The following is a 15,286-nucleotide window of genomic DNA, read 5'->3' as shown; positions in this document are numbered from 1 at the left end:
GGTTCCCAGAAGTTAGCAATGGCAGTCACAAGACTTGGGCTCGTGAGACAGAAGTGACGTACGTCACTCCCAAGTAGAAGCTTTAAGAGCCACCGAGCGACTCACCACCTCTCTCTCTGCCAGGGTGACTGGCAAAGCTCCAGACGGTGGCCGCTTCATCGGCCTGGTGGCAGAGGAACGCTCCCCAGTGAACCTACTGAGTCAGCCAGAAACAAACCTTGTCTTACGCTCCCGACGATCGGAGAGGCAGTTCCGGAGCTCCAGCCCAGCACACGCTAGTGACTAGCACGCAGCGGAGCTGTGAGCGTGGAGACTCGGGGAGAGGGAATTCTGTGAACTCGTGTAGTTCACACGAGACAGAAACTGTCACTTACTTTTTCTTTGGTAGTCTGCCGCTGTCCAGGAGCAGTGCCCATATCTGATGAGTCCCTGCCATGGCTATCCAGAGAATGTCATCTCTTTGGACCTCTGAACCTTTACAAAAATAAACAGTAATTATCATATACATATCTCGTTAAGACAAACACTCCGCATGTTTTAGAAGTTTAAAAGATGACAGCGGTTATGTTTACAAATCATCTGAAGAAAAAAATATTTGCAGCGTTTTAAGTTGTTTTTGAAATTTTTCCGTTTTCCTTGTGAAATGTTACTTACTATTTATAAATTTACCTGTAAATTCATAGAAATCCAAAGCATTCTCAATAGCGGTCTGTCCCTCTGCCTCTCTGGACACAATGTTTGTTCTTATCTTATCTGCTAAAACAAGTTGACATATGCTCTCCAGAGAAACTCTGCCAGTCAAATACTGAGCATTAACCACCGAAATTATATGCTTTAATAACAGGGTTTTTGTACAATTATCATGAAAAGACCCCATCTTTTAATACTGTAAAAAAAACAGGTATTTCCTTTGGGGCACCTAGCTGGCTCAATCGGTGGGGCATGCGACTCTTCGTCTCAGGGTCATGAGTTCAAGCCCCAGTTGGCCATCGAGCCTACTTAAATATTTCCACCACTGGATTAGCTAGACTTAGATACACATCACAGCTGTTATTTAAAAATCCACTGTTTAGTTGGCTATGAGAGTTTTCAAAAAAACATAGTTCACCTGCAAAAAAGCTAAGGGTATATAACATATTAGAATATAACCTTGTTTACTAAATATCAGAAATAATTTTCCACTTTCTTAGATGATGTTACAACTAACTACAACATGACAAGGCTCTATTTCTCAAATTCTTTTGTTAACATTTTTTATTTTATTTTCATTTTTTTAATGTTTAGTTTTGAGAGAGACAGAGTGTGAGCAGGGGAGGGGCAGAGAGAGAGGGAGACACAGCATCCAAAGCGGGCTCCAGGCTCTGAGCCGTCAGCACAGAGCCCGGTGTGGGGCTCGGATTCACGAACCGTGAGATCATGACCTGAGCTGAAGTCAGAAGCTTAACCGACTGAGCCACCCAGGCGCCCCTTACCATATTTATTTCAATTTAGGGGTGCTTGGCTGGTTCAGTTGGTAGAGCATGTGACTCCTTATCACAGTCGTGAGTTTAAGCCCCATGTTGTTGGGTGTGGAGCCTACTCTAAAAATATATATATATATATTCAAACTGTATTCTGAGGCAACTTTTACATATAATTGAGAATTTTTAACTAAAACAATTTGGTCAGATCTACCTTATGCTAAAAGAAGTATCTTGGTAAGGCTGTTTTGTTTTTTTGTATCTTCTTTAACTTCAAGTAGTTTGTGTCCAAACTTTTCTTCCTTAACTTATATTACTTTCAAGTGTCTTTCAATTTAACAACAACAAAAATAATGATGGTTCTCAAAAAATTGTGGTTGCTATGTGCCAAGCACTTTATAGAGACTATCACTTACATTTTCTGAGATGCCCCAAGAGACACGTAGTGTTATTAGGCTCTTTTTACAGATGAAGAAACTGAGGCTTAGAGAGGTTAGGTAACTTGCCAGGATCACAGTGCTGGCAAATGAACTGGAATCTGACACCAGGTGGACCAACAGAAAAATCTAGATCACATGTTGCCTCTTTTTCTGTGTTCTTAATTACTATCCTATGAAATCTAAAGGAAAGTATTTTAATTTTTCATAGTCGAATATTTTTATGAACATAAATTATATTAAAAGTGACAAGGGCACCCATTTATTCTGGGGACTCTGTCTCTGCTTAATCACTTTAAAAGTAGATCAAAAGCTTTTCATAATTATTTTATTTTGCTCCTGCCATGTAAGGACAAAGTGCAAAGGTGACCATCTATAAGCTAGAAGAGAGCTCTCACCAGAAACCAATCATGCTGGCACCTTGACCTTGGACTTCTAGCCTCCAGAGCTGTGAGAAAATAAATTTCTGTTGTTTAAGCCACCCCATCTGTGGTATTTTGTTATGGCAGCCCGAGGTGACTAAGACATTCCCCCTGAGAACAGAAATGAGACAAGGATATCTGCTATCAACACTTTTATGTAGCATCATATGAAGGTCCTAATTTGTGCGGTAAGAAAAGAGAAGCACAAAGCATAAAGATTAGAAACAAAACTGTAATCAGTAGAAGATGGCACGCTGTTAAAGCCTCTACCCTCTGCCAAGAGAGAGCTGCGTTGGTACATAGCTGAGTCAAAGACCTAATCGGTTCTCCAAATTGACCGGCCTAGTTCGACCAGAGTCTTACTGCATGAAGGCCAAACTTATGGTATTAAAGTGTGAACGATCTGTTTGGTTTTGCTCTCTGTGTACTTATTTCCTTTGAAGCATGAGAAACAAGAAAAAGTATAGAAGCAAAGGCTGTGTCAGGTCAGGATTTCAGTGTCCTGGAATTCCCCATAACAACTGATGATGACAGCTGGGGGGAGGGAGGTGGTAAAAAATGATGACCATCCAGAACACTTCTATGACTAAGGGACTGAGCTAAGTAAGCATGTTTCAGGGAGTATTTCCTTTAATTTAACAACTTTAGTAAGTTGTTCTCCATTTTATAAAGAAACTGAAATTGAGAAGGGTTAAATAATTTGTTAAAATTCACACAGCTAAACCTGGAATAATAATCTATTAGTAAGTCTGACTCCAAATTGTTAGTGTTCTAACCAGAACAGAGGAACTACAGAAGTGAGGCTGGGCTCTTGCAGCCAAGTTTTCTCCCTCCCTCCTTCCTGCCTCTGCCCCATGAACTTAGCCCTGGCTTCAAGGACCCAAGAACATTTTCTGTGTGATCAGGAGAGAGATCAGATCAAACGTAAGCATGGCTCTCTATGCCAGGATGTGTGTCTACATTCACTCTTTCTGTCCTTCCTTTCCTGTAGCCTATGAGATAACCTATGGCTGAATAATCCCTTACCAGTATTTTTTCCAATCCCTTGCCTTTCCATTTTTGGTTTGTTTCAGCTTACCAGCAGCTCTTTGTGACTTTTAGGATGAAACCCCATATTATAACAAATCCTTCTACAGTATTTGTTAGGTACCACTTTCTACGTGCCAAGCACTGTTCGAAATGCATCACATATTAATGCTCCTAGTAATTCGTGCAATAAACTTTTGACCTATATACTGTTAGTATATAAATACTATTAGTATATAAATATATTAGTATATAAGTATATTAGTATATAAATACCATTAGTATGTAAATAGATAACTATTAGTATCTTTAATTTAGATGAGGAAATTGAGGCATAAAGAGGCCAGGTACCTTGTCCAAAGTCACATAACTACTAAGATGTAAACTAATTAGAACCCAAGCGGTCTGGCTTCAGTCCATACTACACTGCCTCTCAGGAAGTTTTTACCCTGGCCTGATCATTTCACTGAGGGCTGAAGAGTTTGTTCTTGCAGATAAAATCAGAAAGAATGAGAGGGAAGAAACGGGAGAAAAAGGTAGTCGGGCATTTATAAAGTCTATTGAGCCAACAAGAATCATTAATAATTTATACTATCCACCCTGGATTTTGAAATCTAAAGCACGTAGTTGTATCACCAAGTATAGGTATTGGCTCTGTTCCTTCTAACAAGAATATGGTGATCATGAACATTTCAGTTTTAAATGAAGAGTTCATTTAGTATTACTGACTTCCAACAGTCACTAAAAAAAATAAGTAAAAAAATAAAAAAGACAATGCCAAGAGCTGAAAAGGTTTTGGGAGTATTTTTAAAAGGCAAAACCTCTCGTAACTGTGAGAATTAGTGAAATAATTATATAAGACAGGAATAAAATCAGCAAATGAAATATGAAAATGAAAAGAAAATTACCTGCCATCTAGCTTTTAAAAATTCAATGTTATTTTAAGCAACTAGGATCAAAAATAGAAGCCAATGATTAGAACCCTCTAAATAATTTCACCTGTGAAATTGCCCATTAGCGTAAATAGGTTTTTCTACACAATCTCTCAACCTCCTATGAAGCAAAACTTCACGCCACTAGGAGAAAGCAACCAAGCCCAGCATCCCATGGTACAGGAAAAAACCAATTACAGCTGGAGGAAGGGCAGAAGAAAAAAACCTCTCCACCTCTGGGGGAGGCGTCTTTGGCCAAAGACCCCATACCGACACCAATACAGGTTTCCCACTGCTGGGGGAGAAGCAGAAGACTTCTCAAAACCACTCAGAATTTAGCTGCCCCGGAGAGAAGGAACGGGAACAGCGAAGAAGCTTCCCGCCTCCTTTCACGACGGCCCAGGCACACAGGGCCTCCCCAGGACTGAGGTCGACCAACAACAAACAGCAGCGGCCTATCTCTTGTGGAACTACTGCAAGGCAGGGAGACAACCCTGTGGCTCGGCTGTGCAGGGTGACCAAAGGCGGACAGTGTGCCAACACTGAGAAAAACCCTCCGGCACGCAGGCTCCCCACACTAAGGCCGCAGCAGCCCCCTGCCAGAGGAATTCGAAAGCTATGATCAACGGAGAGTAACCACAGCGATCATAAAACCAAGGCCCAGCCTAGGTTCTGACCGAATTGACTGAACCTCCCATTATAATGGCATAAATACTACTGATCTCCTCAGCCTCTATAGTTCTATTCAAGATGACTGGAATATTAAAAAAAAAAAAAAAAAAAAATGAGAAGACACACATAACAGCAAGGCCAGAACAAAACAACACCCCCCTCCCAAACCAAAACTCCACTTTTAAGAGACAAAACAATCAACAGAACAGACTCAGGGATGACCTGAAATCTGGAACTGTAGGGTATGGACTTTGAGAGAGCTATACTTTCTATGTTAAAGAATCTAGAGAAAGAGGTGGCCAACATACCTAAATAGGTGAAGAATTTAAGCAGATACATGGAATCTATAGGAAATAGTAAAATGGAGATGCTATACACAAAAGAATCCCAATAATAAAAATTCCTTCAATAGGCTCATCAGTTGACTAGACACAGCTGAGGAAACAATGACCCTAAAGATAAACCAATATAAATGATCTGAATTGAAACACCACAGAAAAAAAGGTGAAATAAAAAACATGATACGTAAGAACTGATGGGTAGAACATCAGACTCTCACATATAAGTAGCTGAAATCCCAGAAAGAAAAGAGCAGAAAACATACATGAAGAGATGATAGGTGAGAATTTTTCCACCAATAGTGAAGGACACAAAACCAGACTCAAGAATTCTAAGGATAACTCCTACACTTATCAAACTGCTAAAAACCAAAGGAAATCTTGAAGGCAGCCAAAGGCGGGGGGGGGGGGCACTTTATATGTAAAAGAACTAGGAAAATAATTAGACCTCTTGTTTAAAACTATGTAAGTTATAAGACAATGGAATGCATCTTCAAAGTACCTAAAAAAACTCAGTCCAGACTTAACACATGGAGTAAAAAATAACTTTCAAAAATAAAAGCTAAATACTTTTTCAGATATCTCACTCCCAACATCCCCCCCTTAAAAAAATAGCCAAGAGAAATCAATGTCAGCAGACATGTGTCTCTAGAAATGTTACAGAAGTTCTCCAGACTAAAGCAGTATTATTCCAGAAGGACACTTGGGATTCTAAGAAAAAGTTTTGAGAACAGTTTGGCAGTTTCTTATAAAATGACACATACACTTCCATATGACCTAGCAATTTCAATTACTAAGCATCTGCCCAAGAGAACTAAGTACAAATGTCCACATAAAAACCTGTACACAAATGTTTACAGAGGCTTTAATCATAATTGCCATAAACGAGAGCCATCCGAAGTGTCTATCAACTAGCGAATAAACAATTTGTGGTACGGCCATACAATGGAATACTACTTAAAAATAAAAAAGAACAAACTGCTGATACAAGCAACAACAGGGATGAGTGTCAAAAGCTTTATGCTAAATAGAAAAAGGAACAAGAAATAGAACACTGTTGGTAGCTGGAGTAGGTGGTAGAGTAGTGGGAAGGATACTGAGCAAAGGGTCACAAGAACTTTCTGGGATGATGGAAATATTCTCTGTCTTGATTGTAGTAATGGTTAAAGACTGTATGTTTGTCAAAAATCACAGGGCTTAAACCTAATAAGGGTGAATGCCACTTTTATAAATTATATCTCATTAACCTGACTTAAAAAAAATCTTATAAATACAAAGTCAATGTGATAATAAACACTCTTCTCTCAAATTTTAAATAGAAAACAACTGTTTTTATTTTACCAAAATAAAAACACATTAGTCCCACTGTATAAAATTCACTCCTCAAAAAAAAAAAAAAATCTCTCAACTGATTATCTTAGAGGATGTTTTTTATGGTATTTCATAGCATATTAATGGAAGTCAGGGAAGTATATTATCTACGCACATAAGTACCAACACTGTAGATTTTTTAGCATACTAAACAGTTGGATTTCAATCATTAAGAACAGCTAAATTATATCTAGGGAAAATGCTGATTAAAGGGCCAACGAAGGTTAATGGGATTCGGGCACACTGTCCTTTCCATAAATTATTCTAAATCAGGTAAAGTCCAAAGTACTTAGAGAGCAGCAGGGGTTTTGACCTTTATGATAAAAAAAAAAATCTCTTAGAAACATGGCACAGATTCTGAAAAAATATGAATTTGTTGTACTTATTATTTTTAGTGCATTATGAAACTCTGACTATATTTTGAGTGATAAAAAATGAACAAAGATGAAACAATCTCTTTTGTAAAAATAATTTTATGTTATTTTTATGCTTTTATTACTGTAATGGCATGATTAGGCTACATATTCAGTCACTATTTAAAATACATATGTACGTACATATACACATTACATGTATATTTAAAACGATCAGAGGTATTTCAAGTACCTCCCTAATCTCTTGGAGTATTATTAACTGGGTCTCTTGGTAAGACATATATTCAATTGTGTATTCGTCCTCAGTATTTTACATTCTCCTAACCTAATCTATTTTGTTTTTTTTAAGTTCAATTTTTAACTAAGTATACATTCACATGGATACAGGTTGTACATTCAAATGGATACATGTTATATACAAAGCTTAATATCTAAAAATCCATGAGCACACCACCAAGTTCAAGAAAAAGAATATTATTTGAAAACCTCATGCATCCTTCTATAATCATATCCCCTCCTCCTCCCACAAAGAACCACTAGTCTAAAAATTTGTGTTTTTCCTTCTCTTCTTTTACTTTTTAATTTTTCCATGTCTGGATGGATCTCTTGATTGTACAGATGACCCTTGAAAACAGGTCTGAAGTACATGAGTATACCTGTACGCAGACTTTTTATCAATACAGTATAGTACTGTAGTTGTATTTTCTCTTATGATTTTCTTGACATTTTCTTTTCTCTAGCTTACTTTATTGTAAGAATACAGTATATAGGGGACTCCTGGGTGGTTCAGCCTGACTCTTGATTTCGGCTCAGGTCTTTATCTCATGGTTCATTTAGAGCCCCAGATCCGGTTCTGTGGAGCCTGCTTGGATTCTCTTCCTCACTCTCTGCCCCTCCCCTACTCATGCTCTCTCAAAACTAAATAAACATTAAAAAAATAACACAGTATATTACACATATACAAAATATGTGTTCATCAACTTTATGTTGTCGGAAGGCTTCTGATCAAGAGTATGCTATTAGTAGTTAAGGTTTTGGGGAGGCAGAGTTACATGCAGATTTTTTTTTACTGCAAGGGGGTCAGTGCCCCTACCCCCTGCACTGTTCAAAGGCCAATTGTATAGCCTTGCTTCCTATTCAACTTTCTATAAAAGAAATCTAATGTGGGTCTTTTCTGTAACTTGATTTTTTTACTCCGTAGATGCCAGATACTTGTCCATGCTGCTAGGCATAGCTGTGTTGTGGTCCATTTTTGCACTATGGAACAGCCTGATATATGAAGATATTACAACACCTAATCTACATTTCATGTTTCCCTTCTGATAATTCCATCCTCTTTCAAATTCCTAACTATGGTAGAATTTCAGATATATCCTTTTAAAATATTAAAAAAATTTATGTGTTTACGAGAACGATTTTTCTCAGTCAGTCCCTTTCAAGTTGCATTTAATTACACATCTGTTTAAACCAGTTGTACAATTACATAATTTATATATGATCCAATTAAATATGAATGCAAATGGAAAGTTATTTTTATGAAAACAAAGTTGAATACTTTGGGAAGACTTAATGAAAGTAGCTAAGCCAAATTGTTGTTGAACTAAGTGTAGAAAGACTACTGAAAAGAATAGGTTAAAAAAATTTCAGCCCTCAGATTTCCTTGCAGGGGTTTCAAAATTCTCATCACACTTTAAAGAAACCAAAACAATATATTTAGAGTGGTTCAAGACTATCAGGGGCCACGTAAAGAAAAGGCTGTAGTCCTACATCAAAAGATTGGCTAAAAATGTACATTTATAGTTCTTAAAAGAAAGCATTTTTACTTTTATGATTCCCAGATTTAAAAGATTTTTTTTTTTTTTTTTTTCCGGGGCACCTGGGTGGCCGAGTCGGTTGAGCACCTGACTTCAGCTCAGGTCATGATCTATAGTTTGTGAGTTCAAGCCCCGCATTGGGCTCTGTGCTCACAGCTTGCTCAGAGCCTGAAGCCTGCTTCAAATTCTGTATCTCCTTCTTTCTCTCTGACCCTCCCCCGCTCATGCTCTGTCTCTGTCTCTCAAAAATAAATAAGTGTACAGGGTGCCTGGGTGGCTCAGTTGGTTAGGCGTCCGACTTCAGCTCAGGTCATGATCTCAGTTTGTGGGGTTTGAGCCCCGCGTCAGGCTCTGTGCCGACAACTCAGAACCTGGAGCCTGCTTTGGATCCTGTGTCTCCCTCTCTCTCTCTGCCCCTCCCCTGCTCATGCTCTGTCTGTCTCAAAAAAATAATAAATAAAAACATTTTTTAAAAAATTTAAAAAATAATAACTGTTTAAAAAAAATTAAAAAGATTTTTTTCCTATATGGATCAATTATCATAGTGAATCACTTCAGTAATGGATTCTACTCATTTACTTCTGCTTTTATTTCCACAAAGGATTCAGGTAGCTGACAAAGAAATAAACACTAATAAATAAATATGAAATAAGGAAATTGAAGCAATAGGTAAACAGGGTAGAAAAAATGCAACTGTACAGATATTGAAAAATGAATGTCATGTTTCCATTATATTTTGCTCGATAATTTGTCTCTAAGTTTTCTGGTAATCAATACAACAAAGCAAATACAATCAGTTACAATATTCAAATTATCAAGGAGCTTAAACTTCATACTTAGGAAAAAAATAATATAGGGATCAGAAAAAAATTCTCTAGTAGAGAAATTTATAAGGTAATGATTGAATTACAGCAAATCTCTATAGTAAAAACAGTACAAGTCCCATAGGGCCGTGTTTTGATGAATACACAGTGTGAAACACATATGCACACATATAGATATAAATGAATGTGACATGTTTATGCGTCAATATATTTTTTAATGAATGACAGAATCCCAAAATACAGTTTAGTAAAAACAATTGTAAGAACAAATATCCTATGATCCAATTTCCCCATACTCTGACAATATACATCAATCCGGGAGATTAGATTTTAGAGTAACTTAAAGCAGTGGCTCTTAAAATGTTTCCTGGGGAACATACAACTTTGAAATTCTGACCAATTCCTCCAAATTTTATAGAGTTTCTGGGAAGTTTAAGTACCTCAAAAAGCCTAACCAGGAATGCCTGGAGTATATGACCCAAGGTTAAAAACTCTTGGACTAGAGTAGTCATTGTGATTATAGGTCCTTCATATAATGCTTGAAAACCATTTTCTCTTAGTATTTTGAAGGGTGTTAAGCTTAAGTGCATTTAAGATTACTCGTCTTGCCAAGTACCTGGAGTGAAGCTATTTTAAGCTGTAAGTGAAACACAGAGCCATATGCTCTTAATGATCCGTTGAGCTAAGGTAGGACTCACTTCCTTTACTGAGAACTGAGCTTAATAAAGACATACATCTCAGCACATCAGTCCAGGTGGAAGCCAAGAGGGTACTTGTCTCTAGAGCCAAGATTTTCTTTAGAAAGCAGTTTGGATGCATTCTCAGTAGGAAATAAACAACCAGAGATTCCATGCCATAATGTGTGAAAAACTTTTAGCCTAGATTTAAGTACTCCTTGGCTACTTATATAGTATCTGGTAAAGTATATCCTGTTTTTAAGCAATGCAAGTTCTAATTTATGTGACAGACTGAATTACTCATCTTGGTTCATCCACACCCTTACCATGGCCTCGCTGTAGGCAAAATGCAATTCCCATCCCATGACTTTGAGCTCAGTTATGTGATTTGCTTAATAACAGTAGGTAGGCAGATATGACATGAGCAAGGGCTTAAAATGTATGTACTGGGCTTACACTCTTGTGCTTCTGCCTTTTGCCAAAAGAATATGTCTCAGACAGCTACTGGTCCAAGGAGGACGAGAAACAAATGGAGCAGATCTACACCCAAGAAACAGCCTGGAACCAAGCCCAGGCTGAGCCTTGATCGGCTGAACCCCAAACCTATATGTGAGTGAGAAATAAAGGTTTAGGTTTGTAGGAGTTTGGGGATGATTTCTTATGAAGCGTTACTGCGGCAATTACTAACAGACACAGTAAATACAAGTTGTAAATTGCAAAATAGCAACATCAGTAACTGAACTGCTATACAGACTACAGCTTTAAATCACTCGGGACTTACACACTAGGGGAGAAAATTTCTTTTTTCTCCGTGAGGGAGGTGACAGCACACCAAAGTAGCAATTCTCACCCACTTTGACTAGTTTACCGAGAGAGATGTTTCCCGACCGGTTTTCTATCTCTAAGATCTATGTTCAAAGAGCTCAGTGGTGTATCCAAGGCAAAGAGGCAGGAGCAACAGAGAAGTCCTGTTAGGGATGAATATTTTTAACCTTGAAATTATTTAGAATTGGGGGTGCGTGGTGACACAAAGAAGACTGTAGCTGGTTTCACTACGGTTTTAAAATTCTCTGCATATAATATGACCCCTCATTGCTTGCACCTGGGACACACTCTTCCCTCTCCCTTCCCAACCCCTTCCTTCTCCCTTTGAGCCTCTAAAACCCTCATGATTACTGGGGCACAGAGTTCCAAAAATAAAATTCTCAAAAGTAACTTACACGAAATACCTAAGTAATTATTAAGTGCAGCAGTTCCAGTTCATTCAACTATTCTGTGAATAGTAAAAGCTTTATAAAGTTAATCACAATGGAAAAAATTAAGGTCTTTGAATTATAAACACATTAACATAATAGGAAATTACCTCAAATGTAAAGCCATTAAACTAAACTGGTGCTTAGTCACTCTATAAAGATATTCAGATCATACAAACCATTTAGTTCCCTAATACCATCTTCAATGGATTCTACTAACTTTCTTTATTCATTACTCTGGTTTTAGATGTGTAGACAACTATCTCAGTATCACTGAGGGTCAATGAAAAATAAGGGTATGAATGTTTCTAGATTACTTTTTAGTCAATTAATACAGGTAATAAAGATTAGAAAGATAATATAAATCTCATTCATTCAATACCAACATAATTCAGTAATTTTTTTAATTGCCCAAAAGGAGCTATCACGTTTCAATACAAATTTTAATACTCTAAAAAAAGCAGCTATCACTTCTTGATTTCTTTCCGAATGAAGAGTAAATAAAAAGGGCATTGTTAAACAGCATGGTTCATGAATAATCATTTGAAGTTCTGAAACTACGATCTTTCAAATTTAAGAATATTCAGAACTGTATTAACTGGAAACTGCAGCTAAGCTGAAATTTGTTAACATTAGAGTAATATATCGTCTATCGTATGTATAAAAATACAACATGTAAGCATGTAATGTTATATATAACAATATATACTGCTGGCCTTATTTTTAAATTAACAAACACCACCACAGGTAATAAAAGTCTAAACTAACTAGCAATTAGAATTAATCCCAATGAATGTCCCCAGAATATCTTAAAAATGTTACATGTATTAAGCAAAGTTCACTTATATTTAATATTAAAAGTTTACATACCTGATGTCCCAAAAACCACATCCCAGGGGGAACTAATGGGCTGTTCTTCTCCTTTAGCTCCACCTTCTTTATCTGTACCTTGAATCCCAATGCCAGCTACAGTGCTCACCATCTCAGCTTCTAGGTCAATCTACAGAAATTGACACACGTTTTATGCAGTGCATGTTACTTTTGTTTTGTTTTCCTTTTGGTACATGAGGACTTCCAGTAGAACATACAGAAAGGTTTTGCAACACAAAGTCTTTAAAAAAAAAAAAGGCTAATCAAGTACAGTATAGGGTGAGCTTGTTATTCAAATGTACAAAACTCTGTCCTTTTCATTCCCCACCCCCCTTTCCCCTCCCCATCCTCATCATAGCCTCTACTGGTATTGACCTCATTTTAACTGCTACTGATCTCACCTTAACTATAAAGTATGTTAGAAGAAAGTGTAATTCCAAATTTCAAAGCAAAATCTGGAAAAATGCATGTTTCTCTCTTTTTCTTTTTGAGAGAGAACATGTGTGTGCAAGTGGGGGAGGGGGAGAAGGAGAGGGAGAGGGAGAGGGAGAGGGAGGGAGAGGGAGAGGGAGAGGGAGGGAGAGGGAGAGGGAGGGAGAGGGAGAGGGAGGGAGAGGGAGGGAGAGGGAGGGAGAGGGAGGGAGAGGGAGGGAGGGAGAGGGAGGGAGAGGGAGGGAGAGGGAGGGAGGGAGAGGGAGGGAGAGGGAGGGAGGGAGAGGGAGGAAGAGGGAGGAAGAGGGAGGGAGAGGGAGGGAGAGGGAGGGAGAGGGAGGGAGAGGGAGGGAGGGGGAGGGAGGGAGAGAGAATGAATCCCAAGTAGGCTCCACACCCAGTACAGAGATCATGACCATGATAGGTCATGATTGTGACCATGAGATCATGACCTGAGCCAAAAATCAGAGTTGGACACTTAAATGACTAAGCCACCCAGGAGCCCTAAAAAATGCATGTTTCTTAAAGTTAAATATATGTATTTCAGTTATGCTTGGCTAGTAATTGACAAAAATAGAGCTTAACATGTGCCAGGCACTAGTCCAAGAGTCATCCATTTGTCCATCCTCATAATAATCCTATGATTTGTGATTTTGATTAATATTGAGGATACTGAGGCATAGATCATAAAGCAGGTTTCCCAAGATCACACAGCTAGTAAATCGAGGATCTCGGATTTGAACCCAGGCAGTTCTAGCTCTACTATACTGCCTCTATTTTACAAACTGAAAAACTAATGATTTCTGAAAAAAAAACAACAACAAAAACCCTTCGGTTTCATCTCCTGAGATCCTTCCCCCAACATCTCACCACGAAAACTGTCAAACAAACATAAAAGTTGAAAGAATTTTATTGCAAACATCTGTACACCCGCCACCTACTATCAACATGTCACTTACTTGCTTTATCACACAGTTTATGGAGCTATCAATCCTTCAACCCATTTATACCTTTTGACACATTTCAAAGTAAACTGTAAACAAGAGTACACAGGCTCTAAATATCCCGGCTTGTTTATCATTGGTAAGAGGTTCATATTTTTTCAGTTCCCGTTTCTTTTTTGAGGCAAAACTTACAATGAAATGCAAAGATCTTAAGTGTATCATTCAATGACTTCTCATAAATGCATAAAACTGTGTACCTTAATTTACATAAAGATGCAGAATGTTATCTTCACTCCAATAAGTCCCCTTATGCCTCCACCCAGTTAATCCTGCCCCCAGAGACAAACAGTATTGTTTTTTTCATCATAGATGAGGTGTATCTCTTCTAAGATCTTCAGCTAAACAGAATCAAACTATATGGACTCTATTGTGTGAGGCTTCTTTCACTTAACAGGTTTCTGAGATTTATTCATATATAAGTAGTTTGTTCCTGTTTATCGCTGAACAGTATTCCATCATAGGAATATGCCACAGTTCATTTATTTATTTTCCTACTGATGGACACCTGGGTTATTTCTAGTTTGGGGCCTTCAAATAGAGTTGCTCTCAATATTCTCATATGAGCCTTTTGGTGAACTTGTGTTTTCACTTCTCTTATGTACATACACAGGACTAAAATTGCTGTTATAGGGCAGGTACAGGGTAAGTATAAAAAACAAACAAAAAACTTCCAGAAGGATTTTTTTTCCAGTGGTCTATTCCTTTGTATTCCCACCAACAACATATGAAAGTTCCAAATGCTCCACATCCTTGCCTGTTGTCAGTCTTTTTAATTTTAGCCATTATAGCATTGCATTGTGGTTTCAGTTTACATTTCCTTTTTAACCCATGATGTTGATCACTTTATGTGTTTGTGGCCATTCTTATCTCCTCTAATGTAAATTATAATGAGAAGTTTTAAATTTATCATTTTTTTTTGATTATTGTTTCTGTGTCCTGTATTTGAGAAACTTTTGCCTACCTGCAAGTCATGAAGACATTTTCATGTTTTCTTCTAAAAGCTTTATAATTTTAGCACTTACATTTATGTCTGTGGTGCATCCTGAACTGATGCTTGTATATGATGTGTAAGGTAGGGGTCATGTTTCTCTTTTCCCCCATATGAGTATCTAGTTGTTCAAGTATAATATGCTGAAATGACTTTCCTTTCTCCCTTGACTGCTTTGATGCTTTTTGAAAAATCAAATAACTGTATGTATGAGCTTCCAAAAGCTCCATTCTTTTTTACTGATCTACACATCTATCCTTTTAGAAGTATCACACTGTCCTGATTAGTGTAACATTACAGTAAGTCTTTAAATCAGAGAAGTGTATCTTTTAACTTTGTTTATCCAAGACTGTTTTAGATATAATAAATACTTTGTTTTGCACCTCCATATA

General features: G+C 37.6%; 1 protein-coding gene and 1 long non-coding RNA gene across 2 annotated transcripts in view; one reads left to right on the top strand and one right to left on the bottom strand.

The window, feature by feature from the left end:
• LOC122202769 overlaps positions 1-185 on the top strand; it is a 52,230-nt gene extending 52,045 nt beyond the window's left edge. The window contains exon 5 of the long non-coding RNA XR_006194873.1: positions 124-185. This is a non-coding gene — a long non-coding RNA (uncharacterized LOC122202769). The remainder of the gene's footprint in view (positions 1-123) is intronic.
• Positions 1-15,286, bottom strand: part of NHLRC2 (NHL repeat containing 2) — a 59,159-nt gene that overhangs the window by 16,826 nt on the left and 27,047 nt on the right. The window contains exons 5-6 of the mRNA XM_042909290.1: positions 12,471-12,600; positions 375-474 (exon numbers count right to left, since the gene is read on the bottom strand). Coding sequence (XP_042765224.1) covers positions 375-474; positions 12,471-12,600 — 230 coding nt within the window. The remainder of the gene's footprint in view (positions 1-374; positions 475-12,470; positions 12,601-15,286) is intronic.

Source organism: Panthera leo, chromosome D2 (assembly GCF_018350215.1).
Source record: "Panthera leo isolate Ple1 chromosome D2, P.leo_Ple1_pat1.1, whole genome shotgun sequence".
NCBI lineage: Eukaryota > Metazoa > Chordata > Mammalia > Carnivora > Felidae > Panthera > Panthera leo.
Note: the sequence above shows the minus strand (reverse complement) of the source record. Positions and strands in the feature narration are given on the sequence as shown.